Below are 20,004 nucleotides of genomic sequence, written 5' to 3'. Positions count from 1 at the left end.
AGCTGACCATGTACTAGCTAATAGGGATGCAGCTCCAGGATCTGGTAGATTTTGCAAGAAGGAATGCCATGTCACAGAAGTCTGTCAGCCATATGTGTCTGCCCCTCACCCCTGTCCCAGACTTAGGAAATCAGCCAGTCCTCTACTACTACCATTTCTACATTCTTATTCCCTAATCAGCATTCAAGCATCATCCCAAAGTGTGAATTATTTTAAAGACATAGAAGAGGAACATTCTTCTTCACATGCACACCTTTAATAGCATGAAAGTGGTGACTAAGAGGTAAACATTGGGTCAGCTCAACATTGCTTTTACTCTCATGCTAGTGTGGGTGATACACACACCATTAAAGAGACAAAATCTCTTTGGGAAGCAAATGAAGAAGGGGACAAGTTCATTAAAGAAATGCAACAATGTCCCATCAGTGCAACATCTGAGAACTCCCTCCTGCGGTGGCCCAGTGGCTCCCATGGGTTCGTATCTTCAAGAACTAAACACTGAGCCAGTCTCCACATTTCTCAGAAGAGTTCACATGGAAGACCATGGTAACATCCTCTTTATAGCCTTCTTTGTTTGGATTGATGGGAAAGGTGAGACATGACAGGCATTCTTTCAGCTCCAGAACTCTAGGATATCAACAAGAAACACAACCCAGGAGGGGTTGCCACTGTGAACAGTATCTTCAGCTTTTCCAAAGCATTTTCACATCCATTGTAGTCAACCCAGACCAAAACTATCTGGTTTACAAGCCAGAAAGTGAAAGCCACAAGTGACTCTACAGACAGCCTTGGACAACTGTGGCCAGACTGCAGGTGGCACAGTCCATGGTCTGCCATTCCCAGCAGGACATTGTACAGTGCTTCTAGCTTGTTGTCCCTATTCCGAGGGACACTGTCCATATTCACTGGGTCTGCTTGTCAGCTAGCACTGCTATCTAACTAGGCAATCGTTTTTTAAAAAGAAAAGAAACACACTTCTTTGAAAAACATGAAAATTCTTCTTCGACAAGTACATGTAGATTAAAAAAATAAACGTGGCATCCCTCTGTACTGCCGCTTTATGGATGTCTTTTCCAGATGAAAAGGCCCTGCTGAGGAACAGTTCATTGACCTCTCATTTCTAAGTACACATAATACTCCTTACTAATAGCAGGGCCTTCGCACTGGGAAATTATTTGCTAAATATTTCCCACTGGCTCACAGCTTGGCCTGTCAATTTCTGCCAGATGTGAGACATCTGGACTGGTGCAACAAAACAGGACAAATTCAAAGAGATGTATCCCAGATGTAGAAGAGGACAGCTGTCCTCAGGAGTCTGTCACAGGGCCAGCTCAGAGTGTTCAAATTTCCCGTGACCCTGCTCCACCTGCATCTCGCCATAGCTTTTACATGACTGAAATGCATTCAAGAGGTTGACCAGATAGCCGCATGAAACACTAAGCTGACAGCCACAGAGAAGCAGTGATGGCCCCATGCTTCATGATCGTGTGATGGTGTTCAAGACCCTGTGTCAGGGAATAGTGTGGAAGCCAACTGTCAGGTGAAGGACTTCAAAGGAAGGTTGCCATCTGAGGGTGGGGCTCTTTCTTCTCCTGTCCAGGCAGCATTCAGGTACACCGCTCTGATGTGCCCTTGGCTTTGTAAGAACCAGCAGAGACCCTACTCATACTGCTTCTGTCTTGGGAAGGGTCACTGGCCCCGAATGCTTGCTTGGGGAGGTGACTGGAAGAAAAGCTTGTTCCGTACCAGGTTTAGAGATATCTGGAAAAATACTCTGTAGTCGTGCAAATTTCTATAAAAAGCAAAATGAGAAGATTTCAGAAATGAATTATTGGGGAAACTTGACAGTTTCCACACCATCCCCCCCCACCACCCTCGAGTTGTCTGGACACCTCATTTTGGAAGCACTTCTTATACTCACCACCCTTCATTCTTTATAAGCTATAAGTACCACTTCCCTGATGTTTCCAATTCTCATCAGGAGACTCACTGATTCCCAACTACAATGCTCCCTAGACCCCACTGTCACAAACTCTGGAAAGCCAGTACCTGTGGAAGCAGATATCTGCCAACAAGAAACCAAAGGCGGCCATCTTACATGTACTGTCTGACCATCCTAGTTACCTTCTTATAAACAAACAACCCTGCTGACCCAACTGTGAGCTCCAGGACGCTGGGGACACAACAACCATTTATTGCCATCCCATGCAGTGGCTGGCTTTGTATGCAGCAGATTCTCACGGAAGTCTTTTGCTTTATTTGTATACATTTGCTTTTTATTTAAAAACTATTTTAAATAAAGCCTTTATTTTATTTAAAGCCCATTTAGGAAAGGCTCTATATTTAATGAATAGCACCATCAAAAACATATTCACCTTAAGAGCCCTTTTCAGATTAATGGATGTAATCATTCTTTGAGAAATTGATAACATCCAGAAAAATCCTAGTATTTTACTCAACAATTTATTTCAAAGTTATGAGTATTGCAAAAATACACGTTTTCACCTTTGCCTGATTTTGAAACACCAATATTTCATTTTGTTCTGTTTCTTTTTCTTTAACAAAACTAGTGACTTAAATTTTTATTCACATATAATAATTGTATATGGTTATGGGATATGATGTGATGTCTGTTGATTTTTAAAATAGAAATCAGAAACATGATTTAGACAGTAAGAGGGACAGACAGCTGAATGTAAGGACATGGTAGGTGATAAGAGCCAGCCCTGGGATGGCTCCAGGATGAGTCTATCCTGGTCCCTGGGTAGCCAGCCCTTCTGATGGCTTTGAGACATATGGAGAGGATTGCTTCCCAGTTTGTCAGAGTCTCAGATGGCCCTGCTCCCTGAGGGCCATGGTCAGTCCAGGGGAATAGCCAAAAATGGGCTTAAGGGCTTCCAGCTGAAGCCTATGACTAGCAGCTAAAGGGCATGTCAAGAATGTCCCAAGTACTGCCAGTCACCCTCCATTCTAGAGGACCTTTTGGGTGCCCCAGTGTTCTGACTTCTTAGGATCAAATCTTTCAAAGGATGGGAAATACAGAAATATAAGTAGATCCACTAAGAGAAAATAGGCCCAGGGCAGTATGATCAAAGAGGATGACAAAACACTGTAAGTGCAAGCCCTCTGTCTTCCCCTAGGTGGTGGATGGTGATATTGTAACCACAAGTCCTTCAGGTCTTCCTGGGATTCTTCAGACCTTCCTACACAACCCTTCCTGCTTAACCCACAGGCGTTACATAATGCTCCAGGTGACTCACTAAACAAAAAAGCAAGCTGGAGGAATCTCAGTGTGCTTCCTAGTGTGGAGGCCTCAAATGCCCAGCCTTCAGAGGGTAAGCTTTCAATGATTTACACTGTCTACAAAACCTACAGGAATCAGTGGGGCCCCGGGGACCACATCACAGCAATAGACGTTCTGAGCAGACACTTACGCAAGTGAAAATGATGAGTGTCAGGTAGAAAATGACCAGGGAGAAGAGGAGCACGGCTTCAGCCCTGTACTTCCTGAAAGGGGACTCGGCAGCTTCCTTAGGGCATCCTGAAGAAAGGAAAGGAACCGGTGAAGACATGTAAGGACGTTCTACCTCGCTCCACTCCTGCTTCCTCTGGTCCTAATGTGCCCATCCCCACCCTAGTTCTGTCAGTCAAGAAAGACAGTCGTGGGTGGCAGTGACAACGGTCCTAAGTGGTTGCTGTCACATTGCTATGGCTATATGCCATGGGATGTGTGGCATGTTTGCTGAACTTCCAGGGCCGGAAACCACCTTAACTTCTTGTGACTAGGTGAACTCTCAGGTGAGTGATCTCAACTTAAGGACACTCAGACTAGAAACTGAGGCTGGGGATCTGCCTATTCTTGTCCAAGAAATCTAGAGCTTTGTCTTCTTGAGACAGGGACTCATGTAGCCCTAGTTGGCCTTGAACTCATCATGCAACAGAGATGACTCGGAACTCCTTGACCCCCCCCCCTTGCCTCTACCTCCTAAGTGCCCAGATGATAGGCATGTACTACCTTCCCTCGTTTTTGTTGGTACTTCAAACTGAACCCAGGGTTTCCTGCACACTAGCTGAGCATTATACCACCCCAAACCCTCAACTAGAGTTCTTAGAGAAGGCCAGCAGCACAGGATGGGAGGACCAGCTCCCTCAGGGTGTTTGAGGCTGTGCCTGGGGGTACTAGAGGAGGGTAGAAGGGAGAACCCAGCCAGGAACCGCTTGGGAGAAGGACCATGTCCCGTTCAGTTCAGACACGAGCTGATGTTTGGCTTGTACTGCAGTGAGATTGCCAATGGGCTTGGCTCACTGCCTGGGCAGGGGCAGGCAGCAGGCAGATGATTCCAAGAAATTGTTCCCTGGAGTCTTATGGATTTGAGATTGGATTCAAAATTGCAGTGCAGTGGTCTAGAAATAGATTCTCTCACGGGTCTATAACTCAATGGAAAGGGTTGAGAGACATTATCTTAGGGATCCCTAACAATGACTGAGTGTTCCGTCTACCTCAGGCACCGTACATAGCATCCTAGTGTAATATTCCATTAAATTTAGCACCAAACAGCATACAGATGTGACTGGCCCCATTTGAAAGATGAGGCTTAGCTTAAAATAGTGACAAAATCAGCTACACACCAGTGTGTTTCAGTGTTTGAGACACATCTAAACAGTCATTCCAATCTGACCCTTGACTTGGAAGCAATACTGTGTTGGAGGAGAAGATGGAAGGCAATCGGTTGTGCTCTTCACTTCCTCTCTGTCCTTCATAACTCTCCCTGGTTAGGCTATTCTCATTTCTTATCTATTTAGATAATTGTTGAGGGCCTACTGTGTGCTGAGAAAAGCCCAGAACAGAGAATTGCTTGAACCTGGGGAAGTTTCAGATTTAGTTAATCATACATTGCATGGCAAATGCACAATGTGTCACAAAGACAAACCAGGGCAGAGGGCTGGATGTTGAAAGGGGTTGTGTGTGTGTGTGTGTGTGTGTGTGTGTGTGTGTGTGTGTGTGGTGTATGGTGTGTGTGTGTGTGTGTGTGTGTGTTGGGCAAAAGTCAATGCATAGATTAAGCCACACAGAGAAAGAATCATGACATTCTTCAGAGGAATTCACTTCCAGCCACAGATGTCTTCCTAAGCTGCAGAGTCAGGTTCCAGAAGAGGAGACTTTGGGGCCCGCAGAAAGCACACCCCGGGCGGTGAGGAGAAAAGGAGCAAGGTGAGCTCACCTGTCACCTTCAAAATCACGGTGCCGCTGTAGTTACGCCTCCCTCCAAGTTCCTGCAGAGCACATCTGTAGGTGCCAGAGCTGCAGACTGTAGTGTTCTGGATCGTCAAGGAATACCTTGTCCTGGGCGCCTCGAAGGAGTTGTTTTGCCTGCTCTGGGGGAGCTCCAGCTTTTCATTGCCACCCTCTGAGAGCTGTGAAGAAGCAACCGTGAGTCACACTTACTGACAGACTAACAGGAAGGTCTCACAACCTGTTATCACAAATCCATCCAAAGTGCATGTTTTTAAAGCAGGATATGGCAGCTTTTTTTTTTCATACCTGTGAATTCCAGGGGAGAAGAGGATCTACAAAAACCTCTCTAAGGCTATGTTTGCTTTGAAACAAGATCAGAATATGCTTTCTGATGGGAGCACTAGTAACTCAACCTCTTACCCTGCAGGGGTGAGTAAGTCACCTGGGGACAAGGGCCCAGTGTTCTTTTCTTTTCTTTTGTTTCAGACACTAACTCATGCCCTAGCTGGTTCTTAATTTTGGATGCCAGTCTGTTTCTTGGAAACAGTCTGTTTCTAAATCTGTTAAAACAAAAACAAAAACAAAAAACACTGCTAGACAACTCAACTAAACCCAAGGTACAGATGAGCAATGGGCCCTGTTAGCAAGCACCTTTGATGTTCAAGGTCACAAATGCATAGTGACTGACCATGTTTCTCTCTTCTCAGGCAGGAAGATGCTGAGGAGAATGGTATGAGGTTTTATGAGTCATCTCAAACGACGTATGGAAGGACAGTTACAGGCCATCCTGATGGACTAGATGCCCAAGCTAGCCAAGCAATTTAATTTTTAAAAATTTATTAATAAATTATATATGTTTAATTTCTCTTGAGCTATCTTGGAGATGCAGTTGTGGGTTGTTTTCAGCATCTTCTTCTACTTAAAAATGTGACATACACCACATTCATTATCTACTCTCTTTCCCAAACATCTCTTAGTGTGTGTGTGTATGTGTTTGTGCATACATACATGTATACATGTACATGTTCGTGTGTGTGTGTGTGTGTGTGTGTGTGTGTGTGTGTGTGTGTGTGTGTGTAGAAGTCTGATGACAACCTCAGCTGTATTCTTCAGGTGAGATCCACTCTGTTTTTTGAGACAAGGTCTCTCACTGACCTGAAGCTTTCCATGTAGGCCAGCCTGGCTGGCCAGTGAGTCCCAGACCTGGCTACAGCACTGAGACCATAAACATGCACCTCTGCATCTGGCTTTTTTTTTAAACCGTGGGTTCCTGTGGGCCAAACTCAGGTCCTCATACCTGCAAGTCCTGAACATGTTTCTAATCTGCACTCACCAGATGCTTCCACCACCTAAATGGCTTTAGGCACATCCAACCTTTTGACACCACAGCACACTGTTTACAAGGTTCACACTTAGAGAAATGTGCAATTAAAAAAAAAAAACACCAAAATTGTTTCATGATATTTTTAAAAAGTTTACATTTTTGTGTCGGGTCACGTTTATAGCTATTCTGAGCCACGTGTTTCCTTCAGGCAACAGGTTGGACACACCTTAATTAAAAAGCTTGTAAGACAGATTTTCAGTACCAGTAAAGCAGAACATCACTTTCAGAGCTAGCAGGAAGTCAGCATCCCCAACCAGCCTGGAACTGCCCTTTGCTGCTTGCCCAGGGACCAGTAGGAAGCCTTGAGACAAGTGACATCCCTCACCTACCCCTACTATCATAACAGCACCCAAGAGTCCCCTCAGAAAAAGGGACAAATTATCAGACGCTCCATGCCAGCAGCTGCAAATAGTGAACGGGGAGCATGCTGCAATTCTTCAGCATTCAGAGGGGACTCTGGGATGGAAATAGATAACTAAGGGGTTGGGGGGTCACTCTGTGAAATAAAAGTGTACAAGCTCACTTATGTGTGTGTGCATGAACACACACACACCCAGGACCAGTGGAAGCCGAGCAAGGCACAGCGAGGCCACCCAGCTTCGGTCCCAGCTTTCAGTGTGCTGACATTCCTGTGCCGTAGGCTAGAGAGACATCTGCTGGCAGATGGATGCTCACTCCCAGAACCAAGGAAAAGAGTGATCTCCTCAGGCGGTCTGCAAACATAAATCCCATTTCTTGCTAGTCCTTCCCATTTTATAAAGTTCCTTATCAAGTAATCAAGAATCTCCAGGTGAAAGCTAAAATCTGGGGCCTCTGGAGGTTCAAAAATACAGCAGCACCAGGACTGAGTGAGGACTTGGTCCAGCGAGCAGAGGGCGTGCTGCCCAAGCATGAGGACCCGAGTTCGATCCTCAGCCCTGATATGAAACACATGCCCATCATCCCAGTGCTGAACCAGCGGCGTCAGGAGCATCCCTCCGGCTTGAGCCAGTCACCCTAGTCAAACTGGGGAGCTCCAGGTTCAATGGAAGACCCCGTCTCAAAAAATAATGATTGAGTGACACCTAACACTGACTTCTGGTCTCCACACGCATGTATACACACACACACACACACACACACACACACACACGCACGCACGCACGCACGCACGCACGCACGCACGCACACACACACACACGCACACGCACAAGCATGCTTAAACACGAAGCAATGGAAGGAGACGGCTGAAGAGCCGTCAGAGAAACAGAGAGCCTCCAACTTGCGCTAGGACACGTAGAGCCAGTTCCTCGTGGCCCCTGACTGTCCAGCAGCGCCTACCTATGTCAGCTGCCACATAAGACCCGTCTGAGCTGATTAACCCACCTCAGTCTTGCACAGCCCTCACCGATGTTCCATTCATCTCTTTTTTTTTTCTAAATCAACCCTCAATGGCAAATGCGGCTGCGACAGGCAGTTAGCGTTGGCCTGCCCCTGCTTTCCTCCCGGGGAGCTCTTTTCCATCAAGAGGGCCCTCCCTGAGTTCAGAAAGGCCCATGAGAAAGTCAACATCAAAATCCACAGCACTCCAGTACAGGAGCTGCCGTATAATCGACGATGCCTGTTTTGATAAAGCAGGCTGATGGTGGCGATCGGAGCTGCTTGGCAGTGACCTTCTAGCTACCCGCAAAGGAATTCATTTTGTAACAAGGCAGCTCCAACAGCAAGGAGTACACTTTGTGGTCAGATTTCTATGGGCTTCCCGAACAGTTCTCGCTATTCCATTCCAGTCGTTAGTAGCAATGCAAAAGCCAGGCGAGACGGTGAGGGCATAAGGGAGAAATGAAGGGAGGTGCAGAACAAGGTTGTCGGAGCCATCGCTTGCCAAATCCTGCCTTCCTGAGCCATCACAACCATCGGGGGAATTACAGCCAAATACCTCCGCTCTCACAGGTCTCCTCCAAAGACCCTTTCTTCCCAGTGCCAGAGAGCTAGCGTAACCCAAGAACTCTTGCCAAATGAGTGACAGCCCTCTGCTTGATAAGTAACCACAGTGGTGTTGTGTCTTATCCATGGGAATCTGCCCAAGACCTTTAGCGGGTGAAATCACAGGCGGAACTAAGACTGACTATGGAAAGGCGCAATGCTTTTTTCCTGCACATACCTACTCAGGACAATTCAGTTTCTAAACAGGTACAGGTTTTCTGTGCACATTTTCTGCCTACCAAATTCATCTTTTCTATCTCACTGATGCATTTTCGACACACCGTGACCGTGGCTTCTACAGTTTGAGGCATGACAACAGAATAAGCATTTCCTTTCCCTTCTTCAAAATATTGAGATAAAGGATCCCTTCTTACCACGGACCTCAGCAATCTCAGCATGAGGAGCATGGATTTTCCTCTTTTTTTTTTTTTAGTAAGTCACCTGTTCCCTTAAAGGAAGCATTTTATGGTTTTTCTTTGGCATATCCAAACTGCTAACATCACCACTCTTGTGCTTTGGGCACATTATTAAGTAAAATATGGAGGACTTGAATGCAAGCAAGCATGTCTGATACTAAGTGTATCTGACAGCCACAAAGTCTGCTTAGTAACTAGCTGAAGATAGCCATACTGCGTGGCTAAGCTGAACAGAAGGGTGATTCACATCCCAGACAGGACAAGGTGTGAGGTGTTCGTCATGCTACTCGGAACAGCAAACAATGAAAACCTTGGGAATTGCTGATTTCTGGAATGTTCCATTTAAGATGTTTATACTACAGTTAGCCACAGGTCATTGAGATGGAAAAAAGTGACATCATGGATAAGAGGGACACAACAAAGTCATACAGTGCACCTGGAAATACTTCACAGCCGTCTCCTAGTTTCATGTTTGAGGTATATGTAATGTCTGTTACCTTCCTTTTGTCATTTTAAGATATAACTGCATATACACCTGCAGGCAGTTGCAGGCCAGAAGAGGGCACCAGATCTCATTATTGATGGTTGAGAGCCACCATGTGGTTGCTGGGAATTGAACTCAGTACCTCTAGAAGAACAGCCAGTGCTCTTAACTGCTGAGCCATCTCTCCAGCCCTTAAGATATACTATCCAAAGGCGGAGGGGTGGGAGGAGATAGACCTTTCTTTTCAGGCGACTCCACCTGAGAAATACTGGATCTCCCCCTGCTGTAAAAGTAGCAACCATTTTCGTTTGTTTTCCATGCTCAAAACCAGATTGTAACACTATGGTCATCCAGGAAACCCCTTATATAAAACTTCAAATGATTCTCAAAAGACCCGTGGCCAGGCACATGTCATCTTGCCACGTCAAGGGAACCAGCCATGGCCGAAGCAGCACTGGGGACTGAAGGAGATGTCCCAGAGGGAGGGGAAAGGGAGAAGGGCGGATGGACAGCCCCTCTTTGCTTTATTCTCTGAGTTCTTACGAGCGCTGGAGCTGGCGGGAAACCAGCCACTGGCAAGAGCAGCTTTTTAAACATTCCAAGTCTAAAAGTGTTCCATTGCGTCTTTGCGAAAGCGTTTTTAGGAAATAGTAATTTGTAACAAAAGGAACCCTCCGCTCCATTCATAGCCCAGCATAATTGACGGGGACTGTTTAGTGCACACTCCGTGATGCTAATATCGCCATACAACGTCTGAAAGCACAACATAATTTGGGCAAATTAATTCCTCAAAACGCGCGTTCCAAAGCTGTTTTAAATATCCACACTCTGTGGATTAACTTTTATGCTGACGACTGAACTTTTTTATTGAATTAGCAAAAAAAAAAAAAAAAAAAAAAAGACATCTTGTTTTCAGAAAACCTAAGGACTTTGATTTGTCTTAAGGCCTCCAATTTGAATAAATGATCTGAACATCATAATCTTTCTCTGAGACAGAGATTTGACCTTAAGGAAACCACAAGACCTAAATTAAACTGAGCTTCCCCTTTAATTTGCTGAACACAACATCAAGCAAACACAAGTACTAATTTTAAGAGCATGCAAATTAAATAGATTTTTTAAAATATATAGACAAATGTATTTTAAAACAAATTTACATAATTTTACTCAAATATATGACAATTAGTCAAACCTGGTAGGGCAGCCTGTGGTTGCAGCTACTCAGAGGGCTGAGACAGGAGGATTGCAAGTTCAAGGCCAGCTTAGCCAACTTTGAGAGACCTTGTCTCAAAAAGTATCCAGAGGGCTGGGAGGCTTGAGAAATGGCACAGCAGAGAGAACGCTTGTTGTGCAAGGGTGAGGCCATGAGTTCAGATCCTCACCACCACCACCCTGCAGAAGCCAGGCACGCCTGTAACCCCAGTACTGAGAGTGCAGAGACAGGTGAGCGAGTCCCAGGCACTCACTGGCCAGCAGGTCTAGTTGAAATAGTGAGCTCCAGATGCGATAAAGAAAACTTGTCACATGAAAATAAGGTGAAGGAGTAAACTAAAGGTGTCCTAACCCCAGCCTCTAGCCTCTGTAAGCATAGGCACAGATACATGAGTATGTATACATACCACACACACACATAACACACACACACACACACACCACATACACACAGCACACACACACACACACACACACACACACACACACACACACACACACACACACCATGTGAACTTCCTAGAATGACCAAATTTTATTGCTATGTCAACATTACTTACTATTCCTGTAGCAAACAGGGAGTTTTGATCACAAACTTGAGGTCTGAGTTCATCAGATATTAGATCTGCTAAAAATGTGATCAAAGCTTGGTGAAAAGGTTTACTTTAAAAGGAAAAATAACACAGAATTTAGACGTTTCATTTACCAATTTGATAAACCATATTGAAAGAGGGAGACTTCAAGTGTTTGAAGGTGTCATTACACTAATCTGATGTATCCCAAGCATACTGGAACAGCTTTTTGTTAATTGCATTTTTTGTGCACTAACATTCATGTACTTTGGTTTTAACTCAATTAAAGTGCTAATATAATCTCCATTCATCATAAAAACAGCTCTTTATAATGTGCAAAATAGTTTGGCTCTGAGGTTGATGTCATAATGAGGATAAAATGTATGAGCATTAATGTCGGGTTTTTTCTGAGTGTGGTTTTATTAGAAAAATGATTTTCTGCTTTGAAATATACTGGGTCTAACAGACAGAGTCGGATTTATGGCTGCTAGCGAGAGTAATGAGCATGGCAGAGGTGGCCTAATTAAGAACGTTGGCTTTGGAGTGGGGTGGAGGGGGAGCCATTCCCAGCCCTACACCAGCCTTCTGCTCTTGGCTGACTGACTGAGCAGCTCAAGGTTAGTTTGTACCCATTAGACCGAGGAGTGAGTGACCGCGTCTTAGAGAAGTGGTGTGAAGATATTTGTGGTGTTGTATACATACCCTAAGTATGGTACCAATCATATGGAAAGCCCTAAAGATGTTACTTTTTTAAATACACATCCAAGGTCTCGTTCAGCATGCTAAATAGTTCATTGCACACAGGAAGGATTCAGAACACACATTTGAATAAACAAATGAATCTGAAAAATAATGAGAACGTGACAAGCACGTTGGCTTCCAAATCACAGAGCCTGAAGTCAAGCCCGAGCTTCTGCACTAGATAATCGGGTCATTTCCCGTCAGTCACTTCGTCTCTGCATTTCATTCCCTTGTCTAGCAGGAATAGATTATAAAGATCAAGTAAGAAACACTCGTGGGCTCTGTGGAGTTAGGAGAGCTGGAGGTAGAAGCTGTTGCTATAGCTGATTGTTTTCCACTCCAGCCACAGTCTGTCCTTCCTTCCAGCTCATCCTTCTTGGCTTCTTTCTGGTAAAATTATCCTAGAAGTCTCAATGCATTGCTCTAGGGAGAAATCTCATGTTTGTGTGTGTGTGTGTGTGTGTGTGTGTGTGTGTGAGAGAGAGAGAGAGAGAGAGAGAGAGAGAGAGAGAGAGAGAGAGAGAGAGGTGTATGGGGGTGATGGGGGGGTGTTTCTGCGAGTGTGGTGTGTGTGCGTGGGTGGATGTGGGTGTGTGGGTGTGTTCATGTGAGTGCATGTGCACATAAAGACCAGAAGACTGCCTCAGTTGCCCCTCCTCTTTGGGTACTATCCAATTTTGTTTTGTTTGTTTTTCAAGATAGAATCTCTTACTGGCCAGCAGCTCTTTTGATTGGCTGGGCTATCTAGCCAGTCCGCTCCAGGATGTACACCAACCACCACATGCTACTTTTTCTCACTGGTCCTAGGGATCAGATCCAGGTCTTCATGCTTCTAAGCTTCTAACTTCACTAACTAAAGTACCTCTCCAGCCCTCTACAAATAAATTTGTTAGCTGACCATGTCTCCAAAACACCATAGCATTCTGATTCTCTCAAGTGTCATCTTTATAAAGCGGAAAAGTCTTTTAATTGGGGCCCGGATGGCAATGTTGGACCTTTTCATTATTGACATCATCAACCATCCTGAGGTTGTCATCTTGTGGTGCCTACTGGACTCTGAGTTCATGTCCTTCACAGAACCACAAGAACCTCTTGAGTCTAGAGGAGGTCTAGTTGACTCTGATCTGACTGACATCCCTCAGAAACTAGCTGTGATTGGCATACAATGCAATCATAGCCACTTAAGAATATTCAGATACTTGTCCTATTAGAAGAAAAAACTTAATGAGAAAAATGTTGTTTGGGGGAAAATATGCAAGTGTGTTTATCAGCTACTATTTCCCTGCCAGGAAGAAGCTGGCAATAAAATCAATATAAAGACTGGGAAAGATGAGAAATGGAATGTCACCAAGCCTGGGGGATATTCACAAACCTCTAAGCCCAGCTTTTCTTAAAGAAAAGGAACCAGGTTGGCTTATATATGATGGGAATATTTAAAAATATAAAATAAATCTAATATATCATGGATAAGCCAACATAGTTCCTTTTCTTTAAGATAGAATTGCAATTTATTGTAACAGAAAGTCTTAATTGTTGAGACACACACACACAGATCACTACATAAGGGTGGCATATGGGGAACGCTGCCCATGTGGCCCCAGCTCTGGGTCAGTCCTACTCATGTGCCTCCTCTCCTCAAGTCTTGTACAATCTGTACACACACACAGACACAGACACAGAGACACAGACACAGACACACAGACACACACACACACACAGACACACACACACACACGCTCACACATTTAGAATCATTGCTGAAGTAGCCAGAAAGAGATTATGGAAACAGTTTTAGCCAGAGAAAACCCTTTTTAGGTAATGAATTTGATTTTTGTCCTGCCTTACATAAAATGTCTACGTCACTGAGATCTCCTGCAAACTTCTCCTTTTTCCATGCTGTGACACCACTAAGAATAAACCCAGGAAACCCAGTCCTCACGTGATTCAGGTTCCCCCTTGTATTCGTGGAAAGCACGTGGTTTTTTGTTGGTGTTTCTCTTCAACTCTCAGCAGCCCTCTTCCTATCCTCCAAAAGATATGAACAATGCCATGTTCAGCCATGTTCAGCCATGTCCAAGACCTCAACAAGCCACCATTCTAATCCGGCTGAGACTTCCTCCATCCCCTCTGAGGTAGCCTCATCCTTCCTTGACCACACAGACAGAAATGGTGATGGAGAAAATCCAAGGAAGCAAAGATGTGCTCTAGCCATTGATGAGCTAAGCTTATGGGAATTTCAGTGGAGCAAAAGAATATAGGCTCCCAAAGGTTTACCTTCTCAGATGAGTTACGTTCTTCCCATCACCATGAGAAATGTGTTCTTTCCTTAGATTTGTATGACATCATTTTCTGTGCTGAAACTCCTTCAATGGCTCATTACAGCTGAGATAGTATGCCCTGGACTCATTATCACTGGACATGCAAGTCCTTCACTTTCTGTCTCCGTCCTGTGTCCCAGCATCATGTCTAGGTTTACCTGCTATACCATTTTTCTTTCTGGATCTCTAGTTACCTCACTTGCACCAAAGATGCTTTGTACATTTCTATGCCCTTGTTTAAGATGCTACTCTGGAAATGTTTGCTTTGTCTCTGAGTGTGGGTATGGGTGTGTACATGTATGTAGACATCAGATGTCTTCCTTTATCACCCTCCCCCTTGTCTGTCAAGGCAGGGTCTCTCAAAGAATTCATGGATTTGACTAGGTTGCCTGGCCAATGAACTTCAGGGATCCGCCTATCTCTGGTCATCTGCACTGGTGTTACAGACTCTAGCCATCAAAGCTGCTTTCTTTTTTTAAATGTGTGTGATGGGGCTCTAAAGTTAGGCACTTTACTGACTAAGGCGTTTTCTCCATGTTGATTTTGGGAGAACTATTACCAGGTCCAGGACTTGATACACCCTTGTGTTACAATAATGGTGTAAATATGAAAGACATCCAAAAACCAACTTTATGTTTTTCATAGTTTGAGCTAAAAGTGATTTCTCCAAGGCAAGGAGGGCACATGTCTATGGGGACAATAGTATTTTTCTTTGATTCTAATGTACATACAGTTTTCATATTTCAGTCCTTCTAAATTTAATATGGAAATGTTTCCTTTTCTCCCAAAAACATGTTCTTAGATTGCCTCTGAGAATCAAGGAAACTCAACAAGTGGTACCTATTAGCTCATGGGAAGGCCCCTGGGGATGGCTTCACCACTGACCCCTCTGCTCTTTTCAGAGGCCTTGCCCTCCGAGCTCAGCATCACACACTGGGAGAGGCAGGAAATACTCACCAAGAGTGACCACCATCCAGAGGAGACCCCAACCTAATGAGTTAAGGTCAATACACGGGTGTGGTGCCTGGCTTGAGCTGACAGATGGCCTGCCTTCTGGCAATGCCCTCACAAGAGTGTCAGAACCAGAACCCAGCACTGGACCAGACCGCCCACGATCTCCCCTAGCCAAGGCTTTTCTAACCCCTAGAGTCAAGTGTGACCATGCTCTGAAATCACTGTCTCACTTCCCCTTTCCCTCCCCTTGACAGTCACCTAAATAGAGTGTGTCTTGTGATGCAGGGCTGTCCCCACCCCCGCAGCATCACCCAGAGGCCACATCAGATATCCCCTTTCATTTTGCCTCACTGTAGGTTGTCAGGGCTCCTAGCATGACCCAGGACGGCGCCGTATCTGCAGAGAAAATGACTCCTCCTCGTTAGCAGAGAAGGACACCGACCGTGGCCAAAGCTCTCTATCTGGAGCTCTGTTCTCTCTTCAGACCTACTGCAGTTTCATGGACGCCAGCAGAGACACCCTGACACTCCGTGAAGCACAGACACAGCCCCTCACACAGAGCCTTGTATTCGGCTCTGTCCTCTGAAACCACAATCCAAACAAACACCATGGTCAACAGCCAAAGCATGATGGATCAAAGCATATTTGCCTGTGTTCTCAAACTACCTCCTCCTACCCAAGCTGTAACCTATCAGAACTTTAAAAACTAAACTGAGTTACAGTCCCAGTGGAGATAACGTATTGATTTTTCTATTTCTCCTCCATCATCCATTCTACCTTAAAAGGTAGGGAGAGAAGGCGTCTTCGGGGGTTCCAGTTAGGAGGGCTCTGGCCCACGGAAGGAAGAGCTGTGCTCAAGGACACTGGGTTGGTGCTGTCTGCATTTGGCCTTTGATCTTCTGTGCTTATCACTGCTGAATCCCGCTGGCCTCCCCATCACCACGTCTTAGAGTAAAGTCGGATACGGCCCGATTCACCAGTTTTTAGACTGACACTAACTGAATTCCATCCGCTTAGAGTTTTCGGTAAAAGGCAAATGATGTTTTTAAGGTATGGCTCGTGGAGTTCTTTCTTAGCCATCAGTCTAACTGGCTAGCGGCAGCATGTTCCATACGACCCAAGCGACCCAAGGGCTGATGGTAAGTGGGATTTTAAGGCGTGTGTCGTTGCGACCACCGTTGTGACAGGCAGAAAGAAGGCCTGTAGGAGTGTGGTTCAGCGTGACAGGCAGTGAAACTTCACTTCAAGGGGCTCTGCTCTCCTTGCACTAATCCTACAACCCAGGAGAAGAGTTTTATAATGCCAGGACAGAGACCAGGAAGGGAGGTGAGAGCGGGGCTGGCCTTTGGTTCTGAGTTTAAATCCCCTACCTCACAGTTCCCCCAGAACATTTTACAAGAAAACCATGACGAAGAAGAAAAAAAAAGACACTCATTCATAAAATGACCTTATTTCTAGAACTCTCTATCCATTTTTGTCATACAAGCAACAACAATGCAAATTTTTTAATTTGGTGGCTGAAAAATAGCAACTTCCAAAAGTCCTGGAAGAAATAATACATACCGATTTCAAGTACTTGGCTAGTGGATTGGCATTGTATCTACCGCTCCTCCAGCCACGAAGCCCGTGGGGAGGGGGGGAGGACTAGACAGACACCTTCCCTTTTATCTTCAGAGCTCCATTCATATTAAGCAAGCATTCCACCACCCCCTCTTGTTGGTTTTTTTTTTTTTTTAGGAAGAATTTTTAAGAGACCTTCAGGCCAGACCTTGCAAGAACTATGTCTAATAAACAAGCACATACATTACAGAGTTACATCATCTGCCGACATCCAAGAAGAGGTCAAAGGCTAATTGCTATGATTTACTGAACCATTCCAAACGACCCTGTGCGAGGAGATTTAACTTGACAACTGTTTGAACTTCACAGTCTGAAATTTCATCTGCTTGTTTCATGAGTACTTTTTAATTACTCCCCTGGGGATATTAATGATGCCTTCTTTTTTTAATTACAGTCTGGGAGGGATCATGGTTTCCTCTTTGCTCCCTCCTTGAGATGGCTAAGTCCACTGTCTGACTGGCTCAGGGACACTTTGCTTTTCTTTACCCAAAGTAATTAAAGTAGAAAATCAAGATATCAAGATAGTCTAACAAGCCAAGATCTGGAATCTGACAGCTTGGGTCAAAGCCCACTTATTTCGTTCCCCCGGGCTCTGTCTCTTCATCAGGAAGTAGGAACAGGCATATTTCTGGCCTCTTAAGCCCACACTGTTCCAGAAGACAGAGGTAGATAATGTATGTAAATATTTATTCCCACAGTCTGGCATATGGTGAGCCCTTAGATATTGTTTTTACAATATTTTTAAAGCGCTATTGTTTTGAGTACAATTCTGGACTCCTGTTCTCCGATCTCACAGAGAAGAGAAGAGAAACAAAGACACAATAGGAACCCCCACCACTCATCCATCCCACCCACTCATCCACCCCACCCACTCATCCACCCCACCCCACCCCACACACTGTCCTAGAATGTTCTACACAGCAGTGTCCTGAGATCTCCATGGTGCCACCTCCCTCACGGTCCCGCTTAGATCTGGTAACAGGATAGACACCGGACGCTGGACATACAGCAGGAAGCACTGGTGCTGACGTCCTCGGGCAATTGACAATCCATTTGATTGACTGGTTTGGGTTTTGCTTTGATGCTTGGGGTTTCAAACCCAAGACCTTTTGCATGCTAAGCAAGCACTGTACTACTGAGCTACCACCCTCCAGCCCAGACAATTGGCTAAAGTGGTTAAACACCACACACACACACAGAGAGAGAGAGAGAGAGAGAGAGAGAGAGAGAGAGAGAGAGAGAGAGAGAGAGAGAGAGATATGCCCGCACACACGTGTCCCCTCTGTGCTGCCTTGCATGTTTAAACTCCCATCCATACTGCAAGCTCTCATCGAATCTTGCATATTGGGAAGAAGACAGCCCTGCGTTTTGTGGAAACTGAGAACAGACAGAGGCTTCCTCAGAGGTAAGTGGGCAAATCAGAGAGCCACCCCTGGGGATTTAATTCATTTGCCTTAAAATGGAGGTGGCCTGGCTCCGAACCTCACTTAAAGAAGGGTGCAGAGGCCAGCTCTATTAAATTACAGCAGCTGGACTTTAACATGCCACAGGAATTACAATTTTGGAGTCTTGAGATCTCGCTGAAAGGAAACCTTTCAAATGCCTTGCCTTGTGCAACTCAATTTCCCACCACAGGGGCAGAGATTCATTCTCTCCTGTTTGGGCCTCCAGCTCCAGCACATTCCTAAGGAAGTCCTCATTCATGGCGGGACCCCTCCGGGGCTGCCGGAGAAAGCAGAAGCGAGGTAGGAGACCAGCCGATTGACGTGCCTTGGCTGAAAAGAGATGACCACTCCTAACTACCTCCTGTGGCCAGCCTAAGTCACTTGAGACCCTTTTTAATACCTCCCTCTCAAGTGTTCCTCCCTTCTGTATTTTGAAAGTATCATGGTCACAGGGCACAAGAAATAGGAGTCTGGGGACATGCTTCCTATCCCATGTCCAAATCTAGGCCCACGTTGCTTTCCCTGCAGCCTCCACAGGTGCCCTGCAGCACCGATCCAATGCCGCGCAAACCTCTAGGGGGATCATTCACGCCAAGCCGCCTTTGATCATGATCTGCCAGGAACTAACATAAGGGGGCTTGCGCTCTGGATGCAGGTGCAGATGAAGCCCGGTGGGAGAAGGTGGGGTATCAGAACAGTTGGAGTCCCCAACCTGGGGCCCTGAGGGACCCAGTCCCTCGGCTGGCTGCTTCCGCTGTCCCCGCAAGCAACCCGCTCAGACCCGGACCTCGCTTACCTTGGCCCAGGACACCTCGTAGGAGAGCTGCGGGTCCCAGGGCGCTGTGCACGGCAGGTCAGCGGTCTCGGAGCAAGCCACCGTCACCTCCCGCATCGCCACCGCGGGCGCCAGGCTGCAGGCTGCAAGAGAGAGGAAGAGACAGAGCGGCATAAGCCAGGCCACCGAGGCGGGGTCGCAGGCAGCGTGGGGCGACGGGCTGGGGGCCGTACCGCAGCCGAGGAGCAGGAGCTGGAGGCCTCGCGACATGGCTGGAGCGCTGCGCCACGGTCCGGGCCGCCCTCCTGGGCGCGCGCCGCGTTCTTGTACCCGCGCTCGGGACTTCCCCGCGCGCCGGCCCCGGGGACTCCCCAGCCGGAGGAGGCGGGTGGCCGGGTCCCCGCCCCGCGCACGCGTCCCCAAGTCCGCGTCGCTGCTGCGGCTGGTCAACGGCGACAAGCAGTTCCGCGGAACGGCCCCGCGCCCTGCGGCTTCGGAAGCCGCGATGGCACGCGCGACACCGGCTCGATGACCCTCAAACCCAAGCCGGGAACCAGGCCATCGAGCCGGTCATGCAGGTTCAGAGAGGGCGGGCAGCTTCCTAAAGCCCAGGACTGTGGCGCCGTGGCTCCTCTCCAGATTTTGTGATAGGGGCAGACACACTATAGACTTCCAGAGAAGTGGCATACGCTTGCAGTCCTTGGCTCCCTGCCTGCTTTCCGGGTTATCATTTGGCCTTGTTTACATTGTTTGAACAAAGAAGATCTTTTTATTCTAAAGCATTAATTACATGCATACGCATAAGTATTTTAAACAACAATGTCTAAGCGAAGATTGAGTCCATCTCGGTAGCACCCGCTCTCCAAGGCTCAGGGACTATGG

General features: G+C 46.3%; 1 protein-coding gene across 1 annotated transcript; it reads right to left on the bottom strand.

Moving 5' to 3' along the window:
* Nucleotides 1–234: 234 nt before the first annotated feature.
* Nucleotides 235–19,633, bottom strand: Cd83 (CD83 molecule). Its single transcript, XM_006972823.4, has 5 exons — nucleotides 19,356–19,633; nucleotides 19,144–19,265; nucleotides 5,223–5,415; nucleotides 3,435–3,541; nucleotides 235–1,792 (listed from the first exon to the last, which is right to left on the bottom strand). Exons 1-5 carry the CDS (start codon nucleotides 19,390–19,392, stop codon nucleotides 1,664–1,666), a joined length of 588 nt encoding a protein of 195 aa, XP_006972885.1. The 5' UTR covers nucleotides 19,393–19,633; the 3' UTR covers nucleotides 235–1,663.
* Nucleotides 19,634–20,004: the final 371 nt, after the last annotated feature.

Source organism: Peromyscus maniculatus, chromosome 5 (genome assembly GCF_049852395.1).
Source record: "Peromyscus maniculatus bairdii isolate BWxNUB_F1_BW_parent chromosome 5, HU_Pman_BW_mat_3.1, whole genome shotgun sequence".
Lineage (NCBI taxonomy): Eukaryota > Metazoa > Chordata > Mammalia > Rodentia > Cricetidae > Peromyscus > Peromyscus maniculatus.
This window is presented reverse-complemented; position numbering and strand designations above follow the sequence as displayed.

What these genes read in the sequence shown, in the direction of transcription:
- Cd83 (XM_006972823.4), bottom strand. Translation starts at nt 19,392, where the DNA reads ATGTCGCGAGGCCTCCAGCTCCTGCTCCTCGGCTGCG. An exon ending in ACGAGGTGTCCTGGGCCAAG is followed by an intron (nt 5,416 to 19,143) that starts GTAAGCGAGGTC and finishes GCTTCTTCACAG; the next exon opens with CTCTCAGAGGGTGGCAATGA. An exon ending in CACTCATCATTTTCACTTGC is followed by an intron (nt 1,793 to 3,434) that starts GTAAGTGTCTGC and finishes TGCTTTTTATAG; the next exon opens with AAATTTGCACGACTACAGAG.